Source organism: Cololabis saira, chromosome 19, assembly GCF_033807715.1.
Source record: "Cololabis saira isolate AMF1-May2022 chromosome 19, fColSai1.1, whole genome shotgun sequence".
Classification (NCBI taxonomy): domain Eukaryota; kingdom Metazoa; phylum Chordata; class Actinopteri; order Beloniformes; family Belonidae; genus Cololabis; species Cololabis saira.
Window position 1 is genome coordinate 25,982,616 of NC_084605.1, and position 25,800 is coordinate 26,008,415.

The 25,800-nt window shown below is 37.5% G+C and overlaps 4 protein-coding genes and 1 non-coding gene across 5 annotated transcripts; 1 reads left to right on the forward strand and 4 right to left on the reverse strand.

Moving 5' to 3' along the window:
- Positions 1-257: 257 nt before the first annotated feature.
- LOC133419030 (hemoglobin subunit beta-1) lies at positions 258-1,133 on the reverse strand. The gene is made up of 3 exons (XM_061708020.1): positions 978-1,133; positions 682-904; positions 258-475 (listed from the first exon to the last, which is right to left on the reverse strand). The coding sequence occupies exons 1-3, from the start codon at positions 1,067-1,069 to the stop codon at positions 347-349; spliced, it is 444 nt and encodes a 147-aa protein (XP_061564004.1). The 5' UTR covers positions 1,070-1,133; the 3' UTR covers positions 258-346.
- Positions 1,134-3,555: 2,422 nt separating this feature from the next.
- hbae5 (hemoglobin, alpha embryonic 5) lies at positions 3,556-4,831 on the forward strand. The gene is made up of 3 exons (XM_061707828.1): positions 3,556-3,713; positions 4,268-4,475; positions 4,632-4,831. The coding sequence occupies exons 1-3, from the start codon at positions 3,619-3,621 to the stop codon at positions 4,758-4,760; spliced, it is 432 nt and encodes a 143-aa protein (XP_061563812.1). The 5' UTR covers positions 3,556-3,618; the 3' UTR covers positions 4,761-4,831.
- Positions 4,048-4,141, reverse strand: trnai-uau (transfer RNA isoleucine (anticodon UAU)). The gene is made up of 2 exons: positions 4,104-4,141; positions 4,048-4,083 (listed from the first exon to the last, which is right to left on the reverse strand). It is a non-coding gene; the product is annotated as a tRNA-Ile (tRNA).
- Positions 4,832-4,841: 10 nt separating the features above from the next.
- LOC133418920 (aquaporin-8-like) lies at positions 4,842-9,379 on the reverse strand. The gene is made up of 5 exons (XM_061707826.1): positions 9,046-9,379; positions 7,163-7,289; positions 6,848-7,062; positions 5,233-5,367; positions 4,842-5,146 (listed from the first exon to the last, which is right to left on the reverse strand). Exons 1-5 carry the CDS (start codon positions 9,303-9,305, stop codon positions 5,101-5,103), a joined length of 783 nt encoding a protein of 260 aa, XP_061563810.1. The 5' UTR covers positions 9,306-9,379; the 3' UTR covers positions 4,842-5,100.
- Positions 9,380-13,264: 3,885 nt separating this feature from the next.
- Positions 13,265-20,121, reverse strand: lcmt1 (leucine carboxyl methyltransferase 1). Its single transcript, XM_061707685.1, has 11 exons — positions 19,740-20,121; positions 17,957-18,048; positions 17,580-17,701; positions 17,341-17,417; positions 16,289-16,350; positions 16,078-16,180; positions 15,326-15,446; positions 14,885-14,986; positions 14,583-14,674; positions 14,289-14,386; positions 13,265-14,093 (listed from the first exon to the last, which is right to left on the reverse strand). The coding sequence occupies exons 1-11, from the start codon at positions 19,823-19,825 to the stop codon at positions 14,071-14,073; spliced, it is 978 nt and encodes a 325-aa protein (XP_061563669.1). The 5' UTR covers positions 19,826-20,121; the 3' UTR covers positions 13,265-14,070.
- Between the last annotated feature and the right edge of the window lie 5,679 nt (positions 20,122-25,800).

The window sequence follows — 25,800 nt, forward strand, 5'->3', positions numbered from 1 at the left end:
AACAGCGTTTAGGTTCAAACTACTATGATGATGCTCCAGCAGCGCTTTTCTTTGCCTCTCACTGCGTCACCCGTCAGCTGTTCTAACTTGGCTCTGAATATAAGCTCTTATCGTTTGAGCTGCATGTCCAGATCGAGGTGTTTTCAAGAATGAACCGCAGGAAAAAACAAGAGCTCAAGAATAAAATCCACTTGGTCAGCTGAATCAAGTGTGTATGTCATCAACAAACAAAGAAAACAGGGACAACAACAACCGAACTTAGTGGGCTTTTATTACTTCACAGAGGAGACACATAAGACGTGTAAAGTGACGTTAGTCTCCTCTCCAGGTGCGCAGGCTGCTGGGTTTAGTGGTACTGTCTTCCCAGAGCGAACACCACCGCGGCCAGGAACTTCTGGAAGGTAGCCTGGATTTCTGGTGTGAAGCCAGAGCCCATTTTGGCGGCGATGACAATGGTCAAGCAGTCAGCCAAGAGCTAAATGGAGAGAGAGGAACCGTTAGATGCCTTTCATGTAGGGCTATGTTTTATGTCGTTCAAACACAGGTAAGGAGTCTATTTGACATTTTTATAGACGTTTCAAAAGTCTTCATTTGCTGTTTTTTCTCATGAATCTGAATCTTTGCGTTCAAATGATAATGATCTTAAATTTAGATGTTTTTGACTTGATGGTGAGAATGTACCTTGAAGTTGTCGGGGTCGACGTGCAGCTTCTCGGAGTGCAGCACGCTCAGCTCAGCGTAGGTGGCCTTGATGTCGTCCATGTTCTTCACGGCGCGGTCCAGACCGTGCAGCACTTTGGTGCCATGGGCGGCGATCTTGGGGTTGGTCTTGATGGCCTCGGCGTTGTAGAGGTTACCGAAGCTGCCGAAGTACCTCTGAGTCCAGGGGTAAACGATCAGACACCTGGAGGGAAAGACAGACGGTGAGCTGACAGACAGACACCAGAGGAGAGGATGGAGGAGTCTCCGTTACGCACCTGCAGAGAGCCTTGGGTCCTACATCGTCATAGTCCAGGCTGGAGAAGATGCTGGTGATGATGCTGCGCTCCTGATCAGTCCACTCAACCATGGCTGCTCGTTATGTTTCTTTTGGTTCAGGCTTGAAAGAAAAGGCTGATCAGTACTTCATCTAGACCTCTGTCTTTTTAAATGTGTCAAAGCGCTCCACGCCCTGTAGAAGAAAGTAGTTGATAGGCTGGAGATGATGCACTTGAGATAAAGTGCAGACATCTCCAGAAGCGTCGAGAATACTCTAGTTTATTAGTGACTTTTAGTGAGTTTCCACAGCGATGCCGAAATCAGAACTAATTTTGCACATTTATACATTGTACAATGTGACCTCCCTCAGAGCTGATCTCATATTCAATTCGTTTTAGCAACAGGTTCCTGCATAACATGTTCATATTGGAAAATAAATATGGATGTTGTAACGCCAATACATTTTTGGTACTGTATATTACATTATATTTCTCTCATTTCAGACTTGCAGCAGAATCATTCACCGTGCACAGCTTCAACCGCACTCAAACTGCAGAAATACCTGCAATTCAACAGACAATGGCCATTTTTCAGCACTCGGGACAAGACAGCTCCTCTTGACCTCATTTCAGTTAATTCATTAGGCCCATAAAAGTCACCAAACACAATTGAGAAAGAATGTAAACAAGTTCTCTGTAGTTTAGTCAAATTTACGCCTTTCTTCTTTTCTCTCGTTAGGAATAATAGTGAATCCATAATAACCATATATAAATGGCTACATTAGTAAACCAAATGTACAGTGATCTCTTGAGAACCTGTCAAAATAAAAGGCCTAAATCTGAAAAATAATTTCAATTATCCAAAATTCATTAATTATTCATATTTATTATTTATTATTAAGATTTATATATATTTATAAACAAAAATCATAAATTAGTGGTAACTTAAAAAAAGAGGATAATGAAAGATATATAATACATGTCTAAAAAAATTGCTGTTTCATATGCTGTTTTTAATGGATTTTATTGCATAAGGTTAAAAAGACTATTTAAATAAATGAATAAATAAAAAATATATAATAGTAATAATAATAACAATAATAACAATAATAATAATAATAATAATAATAATAATAATAATAATAATAATAATAATAATAATAATAATAATAATAATAATAATAATAACACTACAAATATACAGGTGCAGTCGGGCTAATTTGACTACATTTTCACATGTTGGCCAATAAACTGAAATTAGCATTCTTGCCAAGAGTCTGGTGAGTGTTTCTTACATACGTGTAATCAGGGAGACCACACTGGTGTTATCTGGAGCAGCAGTTCCTCCACCCCGGCAACCCTGCTGTAGATCCACAAACCTCTTGATTAAGAAAACAGTTGCTCGAGGTGATAAAAGTCGTTGGCATTCATTTGCCCTTGATAGGACATAAATTTATCACGACAGCCAAAATTAAGCCAAATTAAAAAAAAAATGCAATCACTGATAAATCTTAGAATGATTTGAGGTTGTTTTTCTAATTTCAAGTAATGATTGATGGAATATATATATATATATATATATATATATATATATATATATATATATATATATATATATATATATATATATATATATATATATAATTTATATATATATATAATATATATATAATTTATTATGTAGTTTTTGGGTAATACAATTCAATGTCCAGTACTTTGATCACATTATTTTCTGCAAGTCTCCACATACTTGCGCTGGTTTTCTATAGATAATTCAGTTTCAGTTTAACCCCACGGTCCAAAAAACATACATGCTAGATTCATTTGTGGTTCTACTACTATTACTGTCATAGCGGATGCTTTTATCCAAAGCTATTTTTATGTGTCTAATTAAATGTTTTTGGGTTGGGTTTTTTTTTTACATAAATGTTGCATAAATATCAGATGAAACAACCTATATCTTATTTTATCAAATTTTAAAGCCTGCTTTCAATTTTGTTATTTTTTATTGTTTGCATACTTCCTTCCTCTTTACTGCCCTATAGATTCAACAAAAGCAGAACATTCACACTTATCAACTATCACGGCAAAACTGTAGATGTATGAGGTATATGAGCTGTAACTTCTAAAATAAAATAAATCCAGTGAGATGTTGAATTTTTATATGGAGTATTGTATTCCTTTCCTAAAAGTTGTTTAAATAATCTGCTCACTTTCTTCCATCAGCTTTATTGCATAATGGGCCTACTCCTTTAACAGCTTCTACACTTTATTTCACTGTTGTGACCTGCTGTTATCTGGGGTGAACTTCTGCATGCCAGTGGACCCAGGACTTTCTGACAACTCATCTAAAGCTCCTCACAGACTAAAACTTTGCCATGTAAGTGCATAATACGTGAAGGATCTTGTTTTTGCCAACGGCCGCCGGTGATGTGTGCGGCCGATAGCGCTTGGCGCTGGCACCCGGCCACTGAAGCTTCTATCACGCGACTTTGACAGGTCCTATCTGCGTCAGTGGACCCGGCCTTGGCACCGGTTCCTATGGGTGGGACCCTTGGGCCAAATGGATTTAAGTAGGACGCCAGAGTAACCTGACATCGCCATCTGATCCAGGTAGAGACAGAGACAGAAGCGAGTAACCATGAGTCTGACAGAGAAGGACAAGGCTGCGGTCAAGGCGCTCTGGGCCAAGATCTCCAAGTCAGCTGATGCCATTGGGGCCAATGCTCTGGGCAGGTGAGTGTTTATATGACCACACTTGAATTGAACATCAGACGTAGCTTTGAGGACGCAATTTTTATTCAGTTGCGTGGTTTAATATACTAATATCAAACTAAAGATGACACCCAAACCTCAGCTATTAGATGTAGTGGTATAGGTCTCGTTTATTTGGCTACTCTTGACTAATAATATCAAACTAAAGATGACACCCAAACCTCATTAGATGTAGTGGTATCTATCTCGTTTATTTGGCTACTCTTGATTTTAAATGTAGTCAGATTTTAACGTGGATATAAAAACGGTGTCGGCGATTGCTAAAGGTCTCTTTTCCTATTTCAAAAGTCAGTCCTGCTCCAGGTGAGGCTCGAACTCACAACCTCGGCATCACTTCGCTGAACACTGTCATATAAGTACCGCGCGCTGACCGATTACGCCACTGGAGCCTGCTGCCGGTGTTTAATTATAAAAATTAATTGGTGATATGTCCATCTGGTACAATGCGTTTTTACTATTCATATTTGTCCTGCTTTCTGTAACCAAACCACTCTACACCCTCTCCGTGTTCACAGGATGCTCACCGTTTACCCCCAAACTAAGATCTACTTCGCCCACTGGCCGGAGATCGGCCCAGCCTCCGCCCCCGTGGCCAAACACGGCAAGAAGATCATGTCCGGCGTGGCTCTGGCCGTGTCCAAGATCGATGACCTGACCGCCGGCCTGCTGGAGCTCAGCGAGCTGCACGCCTTCAAGCTCAGGGTGGACCCGGCCAACTTCAAGGTGAGACGCTGCCATCACTCATGAGGGATTTCAGGTTCATTTTCTGCATATGTGCAGATGTTTGAAGCTGTTGTTCATTATTTATTTATTTTAGAATTGCAGCACACAACCTTTGGTATAACTGCGCTATAAATGTGTCTTTGTCTCTGCCTGCAGCTCCTGTCCCACTGCATCCTGGTGGTGGTCGCCACCATGTTCCCCAATGACTTCCCCCCGGAGTCCCACGTCGCCTTGGATAAGTTCTTGGCCGCCTTGGCTCTGGCTCTGTCTGAGAGATACCGTTGATCCAGACCCACCCATGTCACCCACACATGGTGAAATGAATTAAAGAATAAAGTCAACATACCAGCCCAAAATCTGTCCTCTCTGCTTGTCTTAATGTGTTTATTACTTTACACCAGCAAGTGCACACACACAAACTATATGAGAGACTTTATAGGATGAATAAATGTGTATCTTTATCAGTTTTTTTAATTTCACATTGAGGATCATACATCAGTTAGTGCATAACTTTAAAAAAAAAAAAAATTAATACAAAAAATGGACATCATTATATGATTAAAATATATGCAGGATATTAATACATGTTTACAATTTCATCATTACAGTAAAAGCAGAATAAAACTTAGGATTTCATAACAACTCGTAGCTTATTATCTCCAAGAATGAGTCTAAAAAAGGAGAGAGGGTCACAGTGAGTCTGTGTCATTTCTATTTAGTTGAACAGTAACGTGGCGTTTTGTTGGGACTGTCTTACCTGAGCAAGGCAGCAGCAAGCAGACCTCCTCCAATGGGTCCCGCCCAGTAAACCCAGTGGTAGGTCCAGTAGTTGGTCATCAGGGCTGGGCCAAAAGCTCTTGCCGGGTTCAAACACGTTCCTGAAATGTCCCCTCTGCACCCACAGACAGAAAAAGGGGTTCATATTTGTTTATTTTCAAATCTGATATATAATTGGATGTACTGACCTTAACTTTCTCAATCCACTTTAGTCATGCAGGACTTCAAACCAACTGGCTTTTGAGTGCAAAGCCAAAACAAAAAAAATAATGTAAAAATACACTATAAAATAATAATACTATTTTATAAAGATGGCAGCAATATCAAAAGATTCAATGAATTGGTAAAAAAAAGAAAAAAAATGTGTTAATTTTGTTAAAAATCTTTAGCTTGTTGCTAAAGTACTATGTAGTTCAACTTAAATAATATAAATGCATGGACAAGTTTGTTTTGTGTCATGATTCTTTATGATTTTGCCCAAATTAAGCATTTACAAAAATAACTGACTTCAAGAACCTTCTGGAAAGGAGAAGGGTGTTGTGAGGTCGGGGAGGGAGGGAAGGTTGGGAGGGTTCATGATGGGGTCATGATGGGGTCATGATGGGGTCATGTTTTCTTGAGGAGCAGTGGCAAGAGAGGGAGGGAGGAAGCTATCCAGAAATCCCTTACCGTTCCTTTAAGGACGGCTGATTGTATTTAGGTCCATGGTGTCCATGTGGCGTGTAATTATATGTTAACACCACAACAAACCATCTCAGAAATCTATTTCACTGAAATATTAAACAATAACAACAACTTTTAGTGGTTAAATTAATGAACTTCACTATTTCCACAGTTCTGAAAACTGTATGTTGCCCCTTGATTGGTCATTGATGACCACCAAGTCATTCATGTAATTGAGTAAATTTCCCGCTGAATAGTGTGCTGGTGGTCATTTTAAAATAATTTCGTAAAATAAACAGTTGCAATGCCTAAAAACTGGTTTCAAAACCTCCTGCTTGTCCAACTTATGGACACTTCTTGTCCGAAAACGTCCAAGCTTAACTTCAACATTCAAAACAGCAGTCCACAACCCAATGGTCCTCAGAAGCATTAATGAGTGCATTCAGTCTGTGATCACAATATTTGCATACGTCACAACACTTTTGTTGTGTACTATATAATGGATGAATCTTATAGCTTAGTGTACAAATAGCATTAAGAAATGGATAACTCACTTTATAGTCGAAACATGATTTGTGCTCTGCAGGAGTGACGGTTTCCACGCAGACTACCCGTGGAGGACTTCTGGATTTAAAACTTCGTACCATTTACATGCACAAAATCCCATGTATCACATTTTGGGATGGGGGCAATTTACAGAGCTTAAGGGAGTAATTTGGAAGTGACAGCTGTAGCTTATCATCCATTCATGCAATGCACATGTTCAGCCCAGAATTGGTAAACCATTCTCAGATAGATTTGCTCCAAAAAAGTTAACAGGACAGCCAAGACTACGTCACTTTCGATGTAAATGTTTAACAATAGCGATAGCACCCGCAATAAATCACTGACACAAGACAGCTGTGTGTGTGGTCATCAACCTTTTATCTCACCCTGCCAAGATGTTGATGATGACGGTACAGCCCACCAGAAACGGGGCCAGAGGGGTTTTGGTCTTGTCATTGACCGCCACCAGCAGCACCACCATGGTCACCAGGCAGGTCATGGCCAACTCCCCAAAAATGGCCCCGTACAACTGGCTTTCTGACTTGAGGACATCAAATGCTGCTCCTGTGGCGTTGTGGTAGCGCTCTGCTGGGGTCATCAGCTGTGAAATATGGTTGGTAGGGAAAGCTGTTGGCAGAGTCTTGTCAACACAATAACTTATACATCAATCTCTTGAGAATCCTCCGGTCATGGCTGCTGACCTTGGCCATTCCAGCTCCGAGGACACCCCCGATGACCTGGCTGATCAGGTATGGCACAACCATTATCAGCTCGATACCTCCACACAGGTAGATGGCAATGGTGAAGGGAGGGTTGAAATGGGAGCCGCTTGAAAGAGGGAAAAGACACAACAGAGACAAGATACAGTTGTTTTATTTACTAGACCCTCTTTCAGTTCCCTGCCTTTTCACACACATTTAAAAAGAAAATACTTGAAAAATTGGTCAATAAAACATCTGATGATCAACAACACATTACATACATATACACACACACACACACATATATATACATATATATATATATATATATATGTGTGTGTGTGTGTGTGTGTGTGTGTGTGTGTGTGTGTGTGTGTGTGTGTGTGTGTGTGTGTGTGTGTGTGTGTATAATACTGTCTAATTCTTTATCTAACAAAAAATAGCAGTCAAGGGTTGCTAAGCAAATTCACTTTATTAATTGATCAACAGCTGGTTAGATAACCTCTTTAAACCAACAATTAAGACGCTTTGTTGGTCTGGAGCATTCAGGTGTGTATTTACAGAGAGGAAAGACCTTCGCAAATGTTCTTAGAGACAGAAATTGATGGTACGATCAATCTAAAAAGGGTTTCAAGGCAATTTCCAGGCAAACTTTAGCCTATCATTATACAGTCGGAAAGATCATTCAAAAGTGAAAACTTTCACGATGGTTGCCATCTGCCCAGGGGTTGATGTCCCGCTATAAGTTCATTTCAAGGTCAGATGATGTGATGCTTAGTGGAACTCACAAAAGAAGAACATTATCTACAGTACATTCCTGACTCTTCAGGCCTTAGATTGCATATTTATAGCTCATTTGGATGGGTCGTCAGGAGGAAACTAATTTACTCTTAAAAGAACAAGACAACACAGTTTAGATTTGCAAAGTAGCATCTGAGCAAACTACAAGACTCCTGGAACAACAAACACATCATACCTACTGTCAAGCACGGTGGTGGAGGGGCGATGATGTGGACTTGCTTTGCAGTGACGCCTTTCAGTCGCTGAGTCAGCTATGACCTCTTCTATATACCAAAGTATGCGATTCACTGACTCAGTTTAAATGTGTTTCTTTAGTGTTTTCTTCAAGTGTTTATAAATGTATTGGAACGACTCAGCGTTGTGCAGAACTGGCCAAAATTCCTCAAACAAGATATAAAAGACTGATGATGTCAGAGAAAACAACTACTTCACGTTTCTGCTGACAAATGTGCTTCTACAAGCTGCTGGATTATGAAGTATACAGTACTTATATATCACACTCTTCCTTCAAGTTTAGCTTAGTTTATTATTAATAATGATAATAATAATATATAATTGCTAATGATAATAATAATAATTAATAATAATAATAATATTTTCCTGAGGATTATGGTTTGGTTCTCTGGAAAGTGCTTTAGAATTTGTATTGTATTAGATGCTATAAAATGAAAATGGAATTGAATTGAATTGAATTGAATTGAATTGAATTGAATTGAATTGAATTGAATTGAATTGAATTGAATTGAATTGAATTGAATTGAATTGAATTGAATTGAATTGAATTGAATTGAATTGAATTGAATTAGAATTATTATGCTGTAACATGTCATGTGTTGTTGTGGGGTTATGCTTATCAAATTAAAGATCTGCTGAGGACCAGATGGTTTTTATTATATCATGGAATATAAAACATTACAGCTTAATAAAAAAAAAATATGCATAAATCACTATAAGAGTAAATCAAAGCTGGATATAAAAATCTGACATAAATGAGCATTGTCCCTCAAAGCAAATCATACAGTAATAATATAATGCAATAACTCATGCATAGATGGGAAGTTTGTCGCTGGACTTTATTTTACCTGATTTTATCCATGACAGCCACCAACACTGCCACAGCCAGCCCGTGGACCAGGGCCGGCTGCAGCCGTCCAGCTGCTGGCACGTTCTCGATGACGGACACACAGCCGATGAAAACAAAGAACATGGTCCCCACGATTTCAGCCAGGCAGGGCTGGTAAAATCTCTCATATTTGTTCTGAGATTTGTTCACAGGTGGTTTCTTACCCTTCGCCAAAAGGATTGAGTTTGTGTCTTCCATTTCCAGTTTCTCTGCACCCATGTTTGTCACAGCCCTGTCTTATCGTTGTTTGTCGCTCAGTTTCTGCAGTGCTCCCACCTCAAGCACGCACTGCTGAGTGAGTAAATGGAACTGGAGAGCATTTGGACTATATACAATCATCACCTGCTGTTGTTGACACACTGGACTCACAGGTCAATATAACACAATATCATTTGATCTGCGTCCAAGTTTTAATCTTTATTTAACACCTCTCATCTCATGCCAGATAAAGAAGTGTTAAAAATTACTTAAAAAAGAGACAATAAGGTTCAAATTAGGACACAGGTCGTGAAAGTTAACCTCAGTTAATGGTATCAATACACATTCCAGAAGTTAAATTGTTATTTATTCACAATAATCATCACCTCTGCTTTACGTGGTGACAAGGGCAAGCGCAAAGCGACTCACGTTAGCCTATATAGATAAGACAGTCCTAAACCTGAGACTTTGCAACACCACACAGGGGTCAGGGTTTTAGTGCACGTTGGACGCAATATGATCATGAAAACCAAATTGTTTTTATACTACTACTACTACTACTACTACTACTACTACTACTACTACTACTACTGTCATTTAGCAGACGCTTTTATCCAAAGCGACTTACATCTTTATTTGTAATTATGACTTTGAAACATTTATTTTCAATATATCATTATAACATTTTTTTTGAAAAGTCAAAAGCTTTCAACATTGTGATGGCTGACCCCTTTTAACATTTTCTGCCTAAATAATTTTTTTCCCACAAGTTCAGACATTAGATAATTCAATTAAACACTCGTGATGAACTATTTCACATATGTGTGTCAAGAGTTTGAAAAGGCAGTTGTTGGGAAAGCGCGCTCTGGCCTGGCTCTGAGCTCGACAGGCTGCAGACAGGTGTGACGCTTCTCGTCTGGAGAGTGGCTGGTTGTTGTTTTCATTCTGAAACACTGACATGCGGAGCACTATACCTGCCAATGATGTAATTTCAAATCAGGATTTGGTTCAAATGCAGCATCCACAACAGGCTGAAGATCATCAGTTATTCTACCACTGCACCCTTGAAGCTCTTTAAAAACAAGGTTCTTCAAAATAAAATCTGTAAAAGGATTTTCCAAGTTGTATCCTACATTGCGTAACACCCATAAAAAGTCACAGAACCTGGAGGAATTTCAGTGTGTGTCAAAAGGAACATCAGCATCCAAATAATAGGCATTCACCTTCCTGGGCTCTGAGACATCTGGGATGGAGCTTTTTATTTGTATTTATATATTTTTTTGTATTTATTTATTTGTATTTGTATTTTTATGTTTATCTTTTTATCTTTATATGGGTGTTTGGTTTTCTTTTTCTTTTTTATTTGTATATGACAGTGCTCTGTGTGTGTGAGATGGAGATGTCAATTTCCCAGAGGGAACCTCCCGAAGGGATTAATAAAGTCGTCTGAATCTGAATCTGAATCTGAAGTGTGTGTTGTGGGCAGAAAAATCAAAATTCCAGATCCCATTTGGAAGAAATAGGTGACATGTTCTCGGGACTGTTCTCAGAAACAAGTCAGAAATAATGGTACAGGTTCACATCAATACCCATGGCAAAGGTGTTTTGCACTTTGCATTTCCGCTCAAAAGTACATCGAGATCCACCAATCAAAATTAAATAATTTCCAGTGTAGGACTCAGCAAGAAAAAGTTTAAAAACCACATACTGGACACATTACAAAGACACTGCAGAGTAAAAATAGTACAAGTAATGGACTAGCTTGCCTGTAATCAAGACCCATCCCTAACAAGGAATGTGGAGAATTTTGAGGCAAAAAGAAACCTTGAAAAAACTTCTCTTCCAATGAAACCCTAATAAAGGACAAGCCTTTTTGTTTTCAAAAACACCCCATTTTTTTCTTTGTTGTCCTTCAAATGAACACCCTTCTGATTAAAGTGGTAACTTTTCTGGGTTAGGTGTAGATGGGATTCTTATCTTCACACTTTTTTTATCGTGTGCGTACAGTAATTACAAAGGCTGTAACAGCTGATGGCTTACGTTCATTACAACCTTGGTTATCAGCAGTTTTAAGAGAGCTTCTTGTTTCAACTCAAGAACAAAACATTCTGGGCCTATGACTCATTTGATTGAAGTGCACAAATTAAAGGTTCTTTTTCAAATTAATATTAAGTGCACTGCTTTCTCCTTTTACTATATTTTACATGAAGGAAAATTAGATGGAAAGAATATTAAAAGTTTAAAAGTTTTACAGACACTCAAAGAATCAAGACAGTATACAGTAATGCCCATCTGCTGTTAAAAGGCCATTTTTATTGTAAACAACACAGCCAACAAGGTTAGAGGCTGATTTGTAACAAATGTGAAAATCATCGGGCGGTATTAACAGTCTGGTAGTTGTACAGTCTGAAATTGGACAAAATATGTGGGGAAGGTAGATGGGATGTTGCTAATGTTAGAAAAAACTGAGGGAGAAAGAAAACAAATCTTTTTATAACTAGAATTGGCCACTGGTTGAATTTGCACAAAGGATTTAATAGTGGTTGCTTTCCATTAACTGGAACTCTGGAACAAAAACACCAGTCATGAAGCTGGTCTGTTTGGGTTAGAAGGTGTAGCTACAAGTGTCTATCTGCACATTCACAGACCACACAACACACCCACTTGAGTAGATGACACACCCACTTCGCTTCACCCCATCCCACAGCTTCATTCCATAATCCACATTTAAAATGAATCCTAATCCTGACCTCGTGTAAAACGAGTACGGATGAGAATTTAATGAAAACAATAAATCAGATGAAACCGTGGACCCACTTGGATGGAACTGAGGTTGTCTTCCATGACGTTGGGTTAACTTTATGAAAGGCTTTAAGCCAAACCACAATCTTTTCCTGCCAATATGCATATTTTCCAATGCTTAACCAAAACCAAAACAAAACCACATAAAGAACCAATTGTTTCTCAAATGATTACAGGGCGTCCTGTGGTCTCCAACATCCGTCCTATCTGCTAAGGAGACGTCATTGGTCCCCTTCAGTCTTTCATTCTGGGTGTCTTTTATTACCACGGCTTGTTGTCTTTGACAAAACCCACCCTGGAAATAAATGTGGCTTTTTTTTCTTTGCATAAGTATGTTTACCTACTCAAAGGAGCGTTATATCAAATGTAGGCTGTCATCTGATTTCCACATCCAGGGAGGGAAATTATTATGTTTCAGCCAAATGTTTAAAGGTTACATTGAGATGTTTTGTAGTAGTTTGCATTCATTATCTTCTGAAACTAACTGACTAATTCAATGACTATTCCCCCGTCAGTGGTCCATCACCCACCAGGTTGTTAGATATCTGTGATGACTGTATGTCAAAGACTCCTCCAAAGGATGCAACATACATAGATACACAACAAACTTTTTGCTTTATAATTCAAATATAGACAGAATCTTTGTCTGTGTAAATGTATGTTTTGACTTTCAATGAATGACTTTAGCATGACTAAATTTTAATTTAAAGACAAGACAGTCTCCAATTATTTTCTCCTACTTTGGTAAAACAGGCCTCCATTATCGCTCTGACCGTTTGTAGCAGTGCATAAGACACCAGCAAAAGCAGTGAAATGAAACTGGAGGGTTAAACTCCCTCCCACTGCAATAGACTTTACTCTGTCTCGCAAATGACTTAATAAAGAGGCGATAGCAGCCAAGGTCTATCAGACATGGAACAAACAGTGCAGCGAGGGAAAGAAAAGGCATAAATAGTTTTAAATGCTCTCTAAGCTGATGAAATGGTAAATCAATGCTGTCTTTTGCTATACTCGTGGTTTGTATGAAAAATAAGGCCTGGGCATATTTTTAGTTGTTATAAACAGCACTGAACATCATCTTTGTCTAATATTTCTGAACACCATGATCTGTACTCTAAATACCAACCCATGCACAAGTACATGGATGAAATACAACATGCACAGAGGTTAAGCATGGTTGCACATTGAGCTTTATCTCTTTGTGTTGACACTTCTCTCGATATCACGCTTATCCTTTTCTGAAACTGTCTTGAGTCAGAATGACTCAATGCATAAAGGATGTACACACATTAACATTTTGTATTCGTGGTAAAACCTCCTCCATCCAATCATTTGAACTCCAAAGACAAACTCAACATAAAGGTGAGCTGATATGAGAACATTAAAGTACATAAACAAACATAGTCTTACACAAAAGAACATTTTTAATCAACTGCACAGATTCACATTCATCAAATATAATCTATTACAAATTGATCAATTGTCATTTAGTCTTTGCAAGGATCCAAAAAAGGAAAAAAATGATGCAGGCAAATGTAAATAAACAGACTATTTGACCCTGGTTATCACATGCATGTGTGTTCTATGAGAAGATGTCAGATGAAGAAATCCATTTAAAACGGCACGTAAAATCAGAGCTCAAATGCATGTTTTCAATTCTTTTGACGTCATACAGCCTTTTATTTAAAAAACGAGCCAATTTTTCAAACAACATTTGTTATTTCACGAATAAAACGGCCTGTAAGCAAACCTGAACCATTGTAGGCCTGGGATTTTGCACCTGTGTTGCCACAGCTCTAGTCAAGACGATGTCATGAACACAGACTGGGTCACAAAGGATGCAGGTGAGCTCTCATTGCACTGATGCTGAGACCTGATGCAGAACCAGGGTTTCCTCTTCCCCAGTGTCTCCTGTCCTTCATCTTCTCCACAGGATGATTTTGGCAAACGTGTGTAAAACATGTCCAGTAATGAGGTTTGGCACTCAGTATGCCAACTGTGACAGACCTGAGGAGAGAGAACAGTACCCGTTCTTATAAACACGTTTCAATAGCACAAAGTAAGAAAAGCGAAAGCCAACGTGGCAGCCGTGAGCAACAAAGTGTCCTTAGATGAACTGGTGATAGCGCTGCTTTTATTCTTTTATACAGCTTACATGTCCAATATCTAATAAGTAAGTGCCAAACAGCTGTGGATTATTACCCAGATTGAGTTTGTCCTTAGTGGCCCAGCAGATGCTGTAGTGTTGAAGAAGTTGCTGCAGCAGCTCCCTCTCATCAAGGAACTCTAGATGCTCAATTCTGTAAACAGATCAAAGTAATTAACCATTGTGTTTTCTGCTCTGAGCTGAATACCTGCAGTCATTTGTGATAAGTGTTGACAACAAATGCAAATGCAAATGCATCCCACACCTGTGTTGAAAATATTTAGGACTAAAAGGCAAAAATGTGTTTTACAGTAACATTTCAGGAAATTCCTGTAATAAGCACGCATTACCTCGCCACATCATCCTGAGGTAGCATACTGTAGACCGTCATCATATCTAAAGCGTTGGCATTTTCCCATCCAGTCCTCAGAAACCGCTCCTTCTGCACACACCACACAATAAGCCATTTCATGTATGACTAAACTCTAAATAGCAAAATATGGGGTTAGGTAGAAGCAGCAACACAGCCTCGTGGTTTAGTAAAAAGAACACATCTTGAGCAAGAAAACTGAACAGCTGAGCTAGCCTTTTACAGCCACGCCGTTCCGAATAGCATTGTAAGATTGTTAAAATAAGATAAGGTGGAGTTTACCTGGGAGTCAAGAGACTGGCAGGTTTCTACGCCTGCCAGGGTGCACTGGCGACGTTGCAAGTTCTCAATCATCACCTGGCCAAATCGATCACGCATGTTCACCTGGATAAACAGACAATAGTGACTGTTGTGTTAAAAAAATGAAATCAAATACAATAACTGCAGTACATCAAAAAAGAGCTCCAAATGTAGTTAATACATCTAACTTTTCAAAAAGACCTTACCTGCAGATAATCAAATCATTTTAATATCAGCTGCACTGAAACCACATTCTTCCATTACATGGTTGGACAGTAAACAATGCTTATTTGAAGAGACATGTTTATTTTTGACCACAGTGCTGCTGCTGCAGCATGCAGGGTGCATTTAAAATCAGTAGCTAGCTGCTGTTGTTTTTTTTCTTTTCTTGTTTGTCAGGTTGAAGGTCTTTGTTTTGTTTACCTGTTCGTAGTTTATGAACATGGCAGTGTGAAAGGTTTCTGCTGCCCAGTTCACTAGGTTGGAGGACTGCAATGGTGTCATGTAGACCAACACGCACTCTGACAAGAACAACGTTGGTAATCTGGAGATGAGAAGAGCACATTATAATTCAATATTACCAGTGCAAAATAATGGCCTGAATATACCCAGTTTCTGTTGCTATGACTGGTAAAGGGTGGCTAAAGCAAATATTTAAAGTATCAGATGTTATGCAACTTGAGGATGAAAAAAAGATGTTTCTATCATTTACTTTATCCCAAAGTACTAAAAATAATCAAAATAGAGTCACAAAAGGAACACATTTCTGAAGCCTCCAAGGAAAATTTTAATAAAAACTGCTACCTGCAAGTGTGAACTTAGCATATTTCAGATATATTTTAGTGAAACTATAAGTGAGCTTCCAAACCCACGAGGGGTGTTTGGAATTTGACACTCAAAACAGCCATTCTGGGTGTGGCTTCCTCTCTCATCAGGCTGCAGATGGCAGACGTAGACCTGCACTGCAGTCGTTCTCTACAACCAGCCTTATCTGAAGCTACTTACGGAAAGAAAACACACAGATAAGCAGAAATTCTTGGACCTCAGAAGATGGGCTGTGAAAAAAAATTACAACTGACAGACAGTAGCAGAAGCTGCTTATTCTTGTAATAAAACAATGATTTCTTCGGTTTCTTAAGAAATTCACTGAGATTGAGATTGTTTTTTAAACATACTCCGAGTTCAGCTGGAACTTTTTCAGTTTGTCCTCCAAGTTAGAGATGTTTCTGAGGTCTGCTCCAATGATACAATAACGATCTGAGTCAAGACTGTGGGCATCTGGAAAAAGCCCAAAAATGATTAGAAAGACTTTGCAAAATGAATAATATTCAGTGTTCAAATTCACCAATCTATCAATAGCGGAGTTAATAGACATAACTTTAGTACCTAGCAGTAGGGAATCTGTTGAGTGTGTCTCGATGATTGGTTTGGACAAGGGAGGTTTTGTTCTAGAAAGATAAAACACAATTACAAGTCCCAATGATAACAGAAAATGACTGAGAAAATATCTTATATAAAAACTAATAACATAGTCCGTCTCCATAGCCTGTGATATGACTTCTTAAAAATTAATGGGCACATTTTTGTATTTTTTGTTGCCTCAAAATGGTATTTTAAGCCAGGATGCTTTACCTCTGTTGGTAAAGCAGCCTGGATCCCAATATTCTATCTAATAGCTTTTCAGTTATAATGATTCCTTGCAATGACAGGCTTTTGCGAACACCTTTGTAACTTATTTCCACCCTAAAATAAAATCTCAATCTACTTACTTTTATGTAATTTAACCAAACTCTCTTTAGGAAACTGCCTTCTGTGCAGCATACATCTCAAAATAGCCTCAAGTTGCTTGTTTGTCAGTGTTAAGTTAAGTACTGAACTGTAACACAAGCTTACGTTTAACTTTATTTTCTTATGCCACTCATAATTTTTATTTTTCTTAACTTTGTTTCATCATGTAAAGTGCCTTGCATTGCCTTGTTGCTGAAATCTGCTATACAAATAAACTTGCCTTGCCTTGTTTGTGTATTTCTTGATCATTACATTACATTACATTACATACATACATTGTGACCACTATTTCTACTAAATTGAAGCAATATTAATTTGATATCACGGAATTACAATTTGTGGCTATAATATAATGATGACAAATTACTAATTACAACAATTACAATGAAATGTTTATCTTAGGCTACAATTTCGTTTTATTTTTTAGTTGTCATGTTTGGGGATCTTGAGAAGCAGAGATGTCAGTTTATTAAGAGCTTTGTCTCCCCCTAGAGGTCTTTACTCTACATTACACAACCAAACCATTAAATTAATGTTTTCTTTACTTAATAAAAATACAAGTTGATGCACAAAGATTCTCCAAAATCTATGAAGAGAACTCCCAAATTGGATAATCTATGAAAAATGGCAAAGGAAGAAATAAGTCTTACTTTATATTGTGTATTTTCCTGGCGACAACAGTAGGAAAATCTACTTCAAAGAACTTCCGTGGCATGAGATTTTCATCCTATTACAAACATATACGCACTTAAGAGCTGTGTCTAACAATTTACTTATTCATTCTTAAAAGAGTTTGATGTCAACAAGCCAAAAGACACATTGAAAAGTCACAACATATTAATGTGAAACAAATTGACATCACAGTGCGGCGAGTTGCAAGTTTGCAAACCTTTAGTCTCCAAAACGTGGTGTCCAGTCCAGCACCAAGGTTGACCACTTGACATTCACACTGTGTTTTCTTTATAAACGCATCAAGGAGAAAGTTCACTCCTTGAACTCTTGCGTAGTAACCTGCTCAGTCAAATGAGAACAGCATCAGATACACAAATAAATCACACACTATTACAACATTATTCTTATCTGTTTAATTGGCACAAAATGCACCGATGAATGAGAACCCAGACAAACTAAAAAACACCAAGAGTTTACTGTTAACTTAATTGTGAAGTGCAATGGTTTACTGGTTGGTAAAAATATAACTGTCCTAAAATAGCAGTTTTAATTAAGAAAAACACTACGCTATTTTAATGAGACTGTTGAACTTGCCTCTGTTGATTTCAGGGGCCTTCCGCTCTCCTACTGATCTGACAAAGTATTGGATATATGGGTCTTTCCAGTAGCCTTTACTGGTGGCAAATCTTAAAAAAAAGAAAAAAGAGAGATAATAAATGACACAAAGACATGTTATAATAAATGTTAATCAATGTATCTATACACACTTTGAATGAAGCTACCCCATTTCCAAGTAGTAGTGGTCTCATGCTTGCAAATAGAAGTGGTTGCACATACGACTGGGACTAGGGGCTGAATGATTTGGGGAAAATATTTAATTGCAATATTTTGTCAGATATTGCAATTTCAGTTGCAAAATTCTTGAAAGTCAAGCATTAATTCCATAATACTCTGAGAAGTGACAGATATTTGTTCTTGGGCAAGATCAGCCCTACTTCTGTGTGCATTTTTTGCAGCATAGTCATTGTATTGTTGTCAATGGTGCTTTTACAGATGTTGACACATGTTCATTGTGTTGCGCTGTAGTAGTAAAATACTTTATATCAATCAGCTTTGAGCTGGGTAAATAATTGAAACCTTCTTTTTCACTTAAAAATCGATTCATCCTTAAAGCGTGATTGGGATTCAGCTTTGAATATCAGCACATGTTCTGCTCCATTTTTGGTTTTGCAGGGTCCATTCATGTCTCACCAAGAGACTAATAATAAACCAAAGGCTACCCACTGTTGAGCTGCTCCGGGTTATGGTTAGTGGACAGAAGCAAGGCACTTATCGAACTGGAAATCATATTTTGATACTATAAAAGTGAATTATTTTACATGATTAAAGCAGTGCCAAGTGTCAAAGTGCAAAGAGCAAGACCCATCACTTCCCCTGCCTGCAATTTATTGAGTCAAAACATTATCAATAAGCATAAAGGACATTAGTGACGTTAATGAGAAACATTATAACCAATATCTTCAATTGCGAGTGCAATTCTGTTAACAATAACAGTTGATTATATTCAGTACTGGAGTTGAGGGGGGATGAGGGGGGATGGCATCCCCCCGGAAATAAAAACGGTCAAAATCATACCCCCTTTCCATCCCTTATGTCATTTCATCAATGAATGTGGTTTTACTGCTATTTCAACATTTAGAGTCATCACCAGAAAAATAACACCAGAAAAATAACTTATTTGACAATTTTCACCTGTTTCAAGTAAATATTCACTTGAAATAAGTAGAAAAATCTGCCAGTGGGACAAGATTTATCTTCTCATTACAAGCAAAAAAATCTTGTTCCACTGGCAGATTTTTCTACTTATTTTAAGTGAAAATCTACTTGAAACAGGTGAAAATTGTTGCTTTTTCCAGTGATGAGTCTTGTTTTAAGTGTAATGAGATTTTTTTTACTAAAATGAGACATTTTAACTAGAAATAAGACAAATATTCTTGTTAAGATTTTGAGTTTTTGCAGTGATCCATTTTACTTATCCTGTGAAGGACAGAATCATATTGATACGTGATACACGAAAAGTGTTTTTAATTGTTGTGTTTTGATGTATTTAATGTAAGCCCAGTGGATATTTAAAGCTTACAGAAGGCTGCATTTAACTGCTGCTATGTCATTCCTGCAGTATTTCTGCAGGTGTTTTGGTCAGTGCTATTATTTGTAATATATTATATTATTTGTAATCATCAAAAATTATCTGTCCCCATATGATAAAATCCACCATCCCCCTGATTTGTTTTTACAACTCGAGTACTGATTATATTTAAGTAGTCTGGGTTTTGTTCATGTTTTCATGCAGTCATGTTGCAGCTCCTGTTCTCACCTTTTGCAGGTGGTTGCATCGTCACACGTGGCCCTCACCGCTTCATCCGCGGTGTCCATGTCTGTGAAGGGTTTCTTACCTGCCATTAACGACCCTGGAGCAGCTTTTTAAAATTTGATATCACAAGTAAAACTGCTGGCATCAGAACTGGTGCTGGTTCTCTCTGGTTAGCGACCACGAGCTAACAAGACAGTGGTTAATTTCACAAGTGGGCCAATACCAAGACAGCAGGGGAGCCAGGCGGTGCTCTGCTGTTTTTGTAAAACATAAACAAATTTAAAATCGTATGACAATTGTGCGAGCACAGGCATGAGAGGATATTTTGATGGTTAATATCAAACTCTGTGCAGCTCAGTGTTGAGACCGGAACAATAACGCAAGCACTTCCGGTTGGTGTTTTCATATTAAAAGTGTCCCAAACCCTTTTATCTTTCATATGAAGAACGCGTCCAATAAAAATATCTAAATAATATTTAAGGTGTTTTGTGTGATCGCGTTTCTGTCCAAAATTTTAAGCATTAGAATAGCCAAGAAATGTATTATTTATTTTATTGATCATTCGATTACTTTTAAACCGCGGTTGAATTGGTTTGATATTGGATATTGGATGAATTCAACACCCATACCACTGATTTTGGTCAAACCACTTGTGATGTGTTCATGGTCATCTAGACTATATATCACAAAACAGTAATTATTAAAAAATCATATATATGGGCATATATATGGGCTGATTTAAAAATCATATGTATGGGCTGATTTAATGTGGTTTAATGAATTCAACACCCATAAAACTTGTGATACATACCACTGATTTTGGTCATATTGCTTGTGATGTGTTCATGGTCATCTAGACTATATATCACAAGAGAGTAATTATTATAAAATCATATTATGGGCTGATTTAATGAGGTTTAATGAATTCAACACCCATAAAACTTGTGATACGTAACACCGATTGTTTTCATTAAACCTCATTAAATCAGCCCATAATATGATTTTATAATAATTACTCTCTTGTGATATATAGTCTAGATGACCATGAACACATCACAAGCAATATGACCAAAATCAGTGGTATGTATCACAAGTTTTATGGGTGTTGAATTCATTAAACCACATTAAATCAGCCCATATATATGCCCATATATATGATTTTTTTATAATTACTGTTTTGTGATATATAGTCTAGATGACCATGAACACATCACAAGTGGTTTGACCAAAATCAGTGGTATGTATCACAAGTTTTATGGGTGTTGAATTCATAATATCCAATATCCAATATCAAACCAATTCAACCGCGGTTGCTTTTAATTTGAAGAGAGTAAATGACAGTAAAACTGTCAAACTATCAAACTATGGAATTGATAACATGTGTAAGGTTAGTTTCTCATGATTAATAGTTTGATGTAGCTGTCATTATCAATTCCACAAATTGTTGAATAGGAGTGTACTGATTTGGATACTATTATTAAGTAATTTATGTGCAGCATGTTGATGGTGGTTAGCACTGTTGCCAAACAGCAAGAAGGTTCCCAGTTCAAATTCTGACAGTGTGTAGTTTGCTTGTTTTCCTGCTTTCTCCAGGTACTGGTGTCCTGCCACAGTCCATAAACGTGCACATTTGGCTCAGTGGTGATTCTAAAGTGCCCACGGGAGTAAGTATGCAAGGCTGATGGCTATATGTGTAGTTAATGAGACACATGAAAAAAAAACAAAAAAAAAAAACAAACAAAGAAAACCCACCATGACCAGTTTAAGACAAAGACAGCATGGTTCTTCATAGTGAAACAGATTAAAAACAGCATACACAGAAATAGCAGGATGTACATCAAGTCTTTTGTGAAAGTCTTACATGAGATCGACGTTTGATAAAGTCAGGCTCATTAAACACATGCAATTAAAACTATAAAAAAAATTGTAATATGTGTTGATTGTGTCTGGATACATTCTTATGACTATTTTATGGTAGGAAATGTAAGTTTTATTAATAATCCCTAATCCTCACAAGAGAAAGGTTCACATGCAGAATAATCAAAGATTGTGGGCTCTTTTTTGTGAAATTTCAAGCCAGAGGACCAAGGCAAGACAAGGCAGGTTTATTTGTATAGCACATTTCATGACAATTCTTTACATAAAAAAGATTTAAAAAAACTGTATTAAAAAAGTAAAATAGTTCAAGGGCAGAAATTAAAGACATGTAGACATAAATTAAAAATAATTAAACAAATGAGATGCAAGAAATAAAGGTTGTAGTGCATTATGGTGGATTATTGAAATGCAGCAGTAAATCAAAAGGTTTTCAACCCTGACTTAAAGCAATTGAGTTTCAGCAGCCCTGATACATTCTGGGAGTTTGTTCCACAGATGATAGCCATAAAAGCTTAATGGTGCCTATACTATAGCATTGATTAATTTAGTTTATATCAAGGCCACAATTATAAAGTTCCCTTTTGTGCATAACAATGAAAATATGCACAATGACAACTATTAAAACCCAGGGTTCATTGACCAAAGTATGTGCTTACTCATGGAAGATTATGCATGGATTTACACTTTAAACATCCAAATGACTCAAAACTGTATTCACAACTATCTGGACTCCAAACCTTCATCTCAGATTATATTTTTAGTCTTATAGGTGTGTTATGCATTTGGTCTCTGACAGAAACCTCTCCGAGCCACTCTGCCAGGCTTTTCCAGAATAATTTTGGTCTCGTCTTGTAATATGAATGAGCTGCATTTACCACAAGAATCTCATTTCAAAGAAGTCCATCGGGTTGATCACAGTGTAATCATGTTCTGACAAATTTAGCAAAATCACATATATGGAGGAATACGTTTCATGCTAAGAAAGGTCAGGTTTATATGTTTGTTCTTTGACTGGTTGGTTGACTGGTTGACTGAGTGACTGAATGACTAATAATTTGGTATTTTTTTTTCCCAACTGGTTGGTTGACCGGTTGACTGATTTTGTAGATTGATTAATTTTAGTTTTTGAGTAGCAAAAAACCTAACAAATATTCATCTTGCGATTTCCAAAAGGCACAACTCTCTTGCTACTGCAGAGAAACATAAATGTTTTTCTGTTTTTCAAATCCTGTACTCACATAGGTAAAACTACCATGGTACTGCATTTATTATTAATATTGACATCATTATTATTGTAATCAGTCAGGTTAAAATTCAGTTTAAACATAGATTCACCAAATTAAATATGGATACACTGTAAAACGCCAGAAACCCAGTGACTAAACTTACTATAGTTGGTTTTGAAATTGAGAGTTTATAATGGACTTTATTTGAAAACCCCTTACATAGTCTACGTTCAAAGAGTTATTCAGAATCAGAATCACAATCAGGTTTATTGGCCAAGTCAGGTCAAACAAGACAGGGAATTTTACTCAGTTATTTTATTTTATATATTATTTTATATAACGTTTTTTATTTCTAGCACTCCCCTTCCTCTCTCCCCTCAAAGTGCTTATGCTCTTTGTTCAGGCTGCATTTGCAAATAAGAATTTAATTGAAGGTTAAATAGATAAATAAAATAACATTTTCCCTCTCTGTACAGTAAATAGACAAATAATAGCTCATATTAACATATATACATTTTTTTTAAGTGAAAGGTGCAGCAGTATGAGGTAGTCATGGTTATTGAAAGGTGCATTGTTACAGCATATGATTGTGTTTATTATTATTATTATTATTATTATTATTATTATTATTATTATTATTATTATTATTATTATTATTATTATTATTATTATTATTATTATTATTATTATTATTATTACCAAGGAACTCTTGCTGGATTTCAGGCGGAACAGAGCTGCTCCCGCCCCCCCTGTACATCAACGGTGATTGTGTGGAGCAAGTGCAGTCCTTCAAGTTCCTGGGCGTCCACATCACCGCAGACCTGTCCTGGTCTATCAACACCACTGCACTGGTCAAGAAGGCTCAGCAGCGGCTGCACTTCCTGAGGGTGCTGAGGAAGGAGAACCTGAACAGACAGCTGCTGCTGACCTTCTACCGCTCCATCATAGAGAGCCTGCTGACCCATGCCGTGACAGTGTGGCACTCCAGCTGCACAGAAGCAGATAGGAGGCAAACACAGCACGGAAGATCATCGGCTGCCTTCTGCCCTCTCTGCCCTCCCTGTTTGACATCTACAGCTCCCGCTGCCTCAGCAGGGCAAGGAACATTTTAAAGGACAACACCCACCCCGGTTTCCACTTCTTCGACCTGTTGCCCTCTGGCAGGCGCTTCAGGTCCATACGAACCTGAACAAAAAGACTCAGGGACAGCTTCTTCCCCAAAGCTGTGAACTTTCTTAACCAATAAACTACCTCATACTGTGCAATATTTTCTATTTTCTATTTTCTATTTTCTATCCATAATGTTCCAATATTCCTTACCTATCTATGTGCAATACTCTTCCAACCTTTCAAGTGCAATACTCTCCCATCCATTCAAGTGCAATATTCCTCCACCCATTCATGTACATTTTTATCCTCCCATTCACTCTTTTTTATAGTGTAAATATTTATGTTTCCTGTTTTTCATTTTGTTGTTTACAGTACTTGTTTACATAGTCTTTCTTTGCATGTGTGCACTTTTACGGAGCTGCTGCCTAATTTCATTGTACCAGTATAATGATAATAAAGGCTTTCTATTCTATTCTATTCTATTATTATTATTATTATTATTATTATTATTATTATTATTATTATTATTATTATTATTATTATTATTATTATTATTATTATTATTATTATTATTATTATTCAATCAATCAATCAATCTTTTTATTTAGACTCAGGTCCATTGAAAAAGACAAACAAACATACAACAATATTTAAAAAAGACAGTCATACCAGTGTTTCCACATAGCAGACTGGTATCTTACAGCACTGAGGACTGGGTTGGTTAACATCATAATCATGGCATTACAAGAGCTATTAAGTCGACATATGAATTTAAACATCAATCGCCTCAAAAGTGCATGAAAAGTGATAACATGTACTTTACAAAAGAGTTCACTTGCACTAGACCATCTTGGTTTCCCAAGCAAAATACGCAGACAATCGTTGTACGCAACCTGTAATTTATGGATGCTGGCCTTCTTAAATTTAATCCATAAGCCTGCATATATAAAATACGGCGCTGTCTACTCATATCTTCATCATCTGTCATGTCATCAGTGATGATGTGTCCCAGGTATTTAATTTTAGAGCAAGCAGGAAGCAGTTGTCCTGACAGGTAAAAGGATGGAAAAGTGAGGTCCTTATCTCCTTTTACTTTGCAAATAAGAACAGAACTCTTTTTAGTCTTTTTACTCTTTATAATTCACATCAAATTGTACACCATAATTAGAACATATATTGAGAAGTTCTTGTAACCCAGCACTGCTAGGTGACAAAATTGCCAGATCATCGGCATACATAAAATGATTAATTAAAGTTCATTGCCAACCACGCAACCTGTTTTACAGTTTCTTACATGGTCTGAGAGATCATTCATGTAAATATTAAAAAGGCACGGTGATAAAAGCCCCCCCTGTCTAACGCCATTACTTGTCCCAAATGTAGCAGAGACAGCAAATTTCCCCATTTGATCTGCATGCTCTGGTTAGAGTACCAATAGGACAGGATCCTTATTAAAGTGCCAGGATATTATTATTATTATTATTATTATTATTATTATTATTATTATTATTATTATTATTATTATTATTCACAGAACATAAACATTAAGGACATATAGCATGTTTAAACTGGTTTATAGAGCTGCTCAGAAGTGTTTTCTTCCACAGGTAAATCCGTGTTGAGTGAGGTAGATTTTCCAGCAGAGAAGGCTGCTGGTGTCCAGGAGGAGGTGGTGCTGGCTGAAGGCTGATTTATGGTTCCGCGTTACACCAACGCAGAGCCTACGCCGTAGGGTACGCGTACCCCTACGGCGTGAGGCTCTGCGTCGCTTTAACGCGGAACCATAAATCATGTTTGATGCTGCGGGGCGCCAGCGCTACTTCCTGCTGGTGCAGCAGAGCAGAGGTGAG

Excerpts from the sequence above, each read along its gene's own strand:
- lcmt1 (XM_061707685.1), bottom strand. The coding sequence starts at position 19,825 with ATGGCAGGTAAGAAACCCTTCACAGACATGGACACCGCGGATGAAGCG. Across the intron at positions 14,387-14,582 it reads CCTCAGGATGATGTGGCGAG|AATTGAGCATCTAGAGTTCC; the intron begins GTAATGCGTGCT and ends ATCTGTTTACAG. Across the intron at positions 14,094-14,288 it reads TAAGGACAAACTCAATCTGG|GTCTGTCACAGTTGGCATAC; the intron begins GTAATAATCCAC and ends CTCTCTCCTCAG.
- LOC133419030 (XM_061708020.1), bottom strand. The coding sequence starts at position 1,069 with ATGGTTGAGTGGACTGATCAGGAGCGCAGCATCATCACCAGCATCTTC. Across the intron at positions 905-977 it reads GGACCCAAGGCTCTCTGCAG|GTGTCTGATCGTTTACCCCT; the intron begins GTGCGTAACGGA and ends CTTTCCCTCCAG. Across the intron at positions 476-681 it reads TCGACCCCGACAACTTCAAG|CTCTTGGCTGACTGCTTGAC; the intron begins GTACATTCTCAC and ends CTCTCCATTTAG.
- LOC133418920 (XM_061707826.1), bottom strand. The coding sequence starts at position 9,305 with ATGGGTGCAGAGAAACTGGAAATGGAAGACACAAACTCAATCCTTTTG. Across the intron at positions 7,063-7,162 it reads TCGGAGCTGGAATGGCCAAG|CTGATGACCCCAGCAGAGCG; the intron begins GTCAGCAGCCAT and ends CATATTTCACAG. Across the intron at positions 5,147-5,232 it reads CTTGCTGCTGCCTTGCTCAG|ACTCATTCTTGGAGATAATA; the intron begins GTAAGACAGTCC and ends CTCCTTTTTTAG.
- hbae5 (XM_061707828.1), top strand. The coding sequence starts at position 3,619 with ATGAGTCTGACAGAGAAGGACAAGGCTGCGGTCAAGGCGCTCTGGGCC. Across the intron at positions 3,714-4,267 it reads GGGGCCAATGCTCTGGGCAG|GATGCTCACCGTTTACCCCC; the intron begins GTGAGTGTTTAT and ends CCGTGTTCACAG. Across the intron at positions 4,476-4,631 it reads TGGACCCGGCCAACTTCAAG|CTCCTGTCCCACTGCATCCT; the intron begins GTGAGACGCTGC and ends CTCTGCCTGCAG.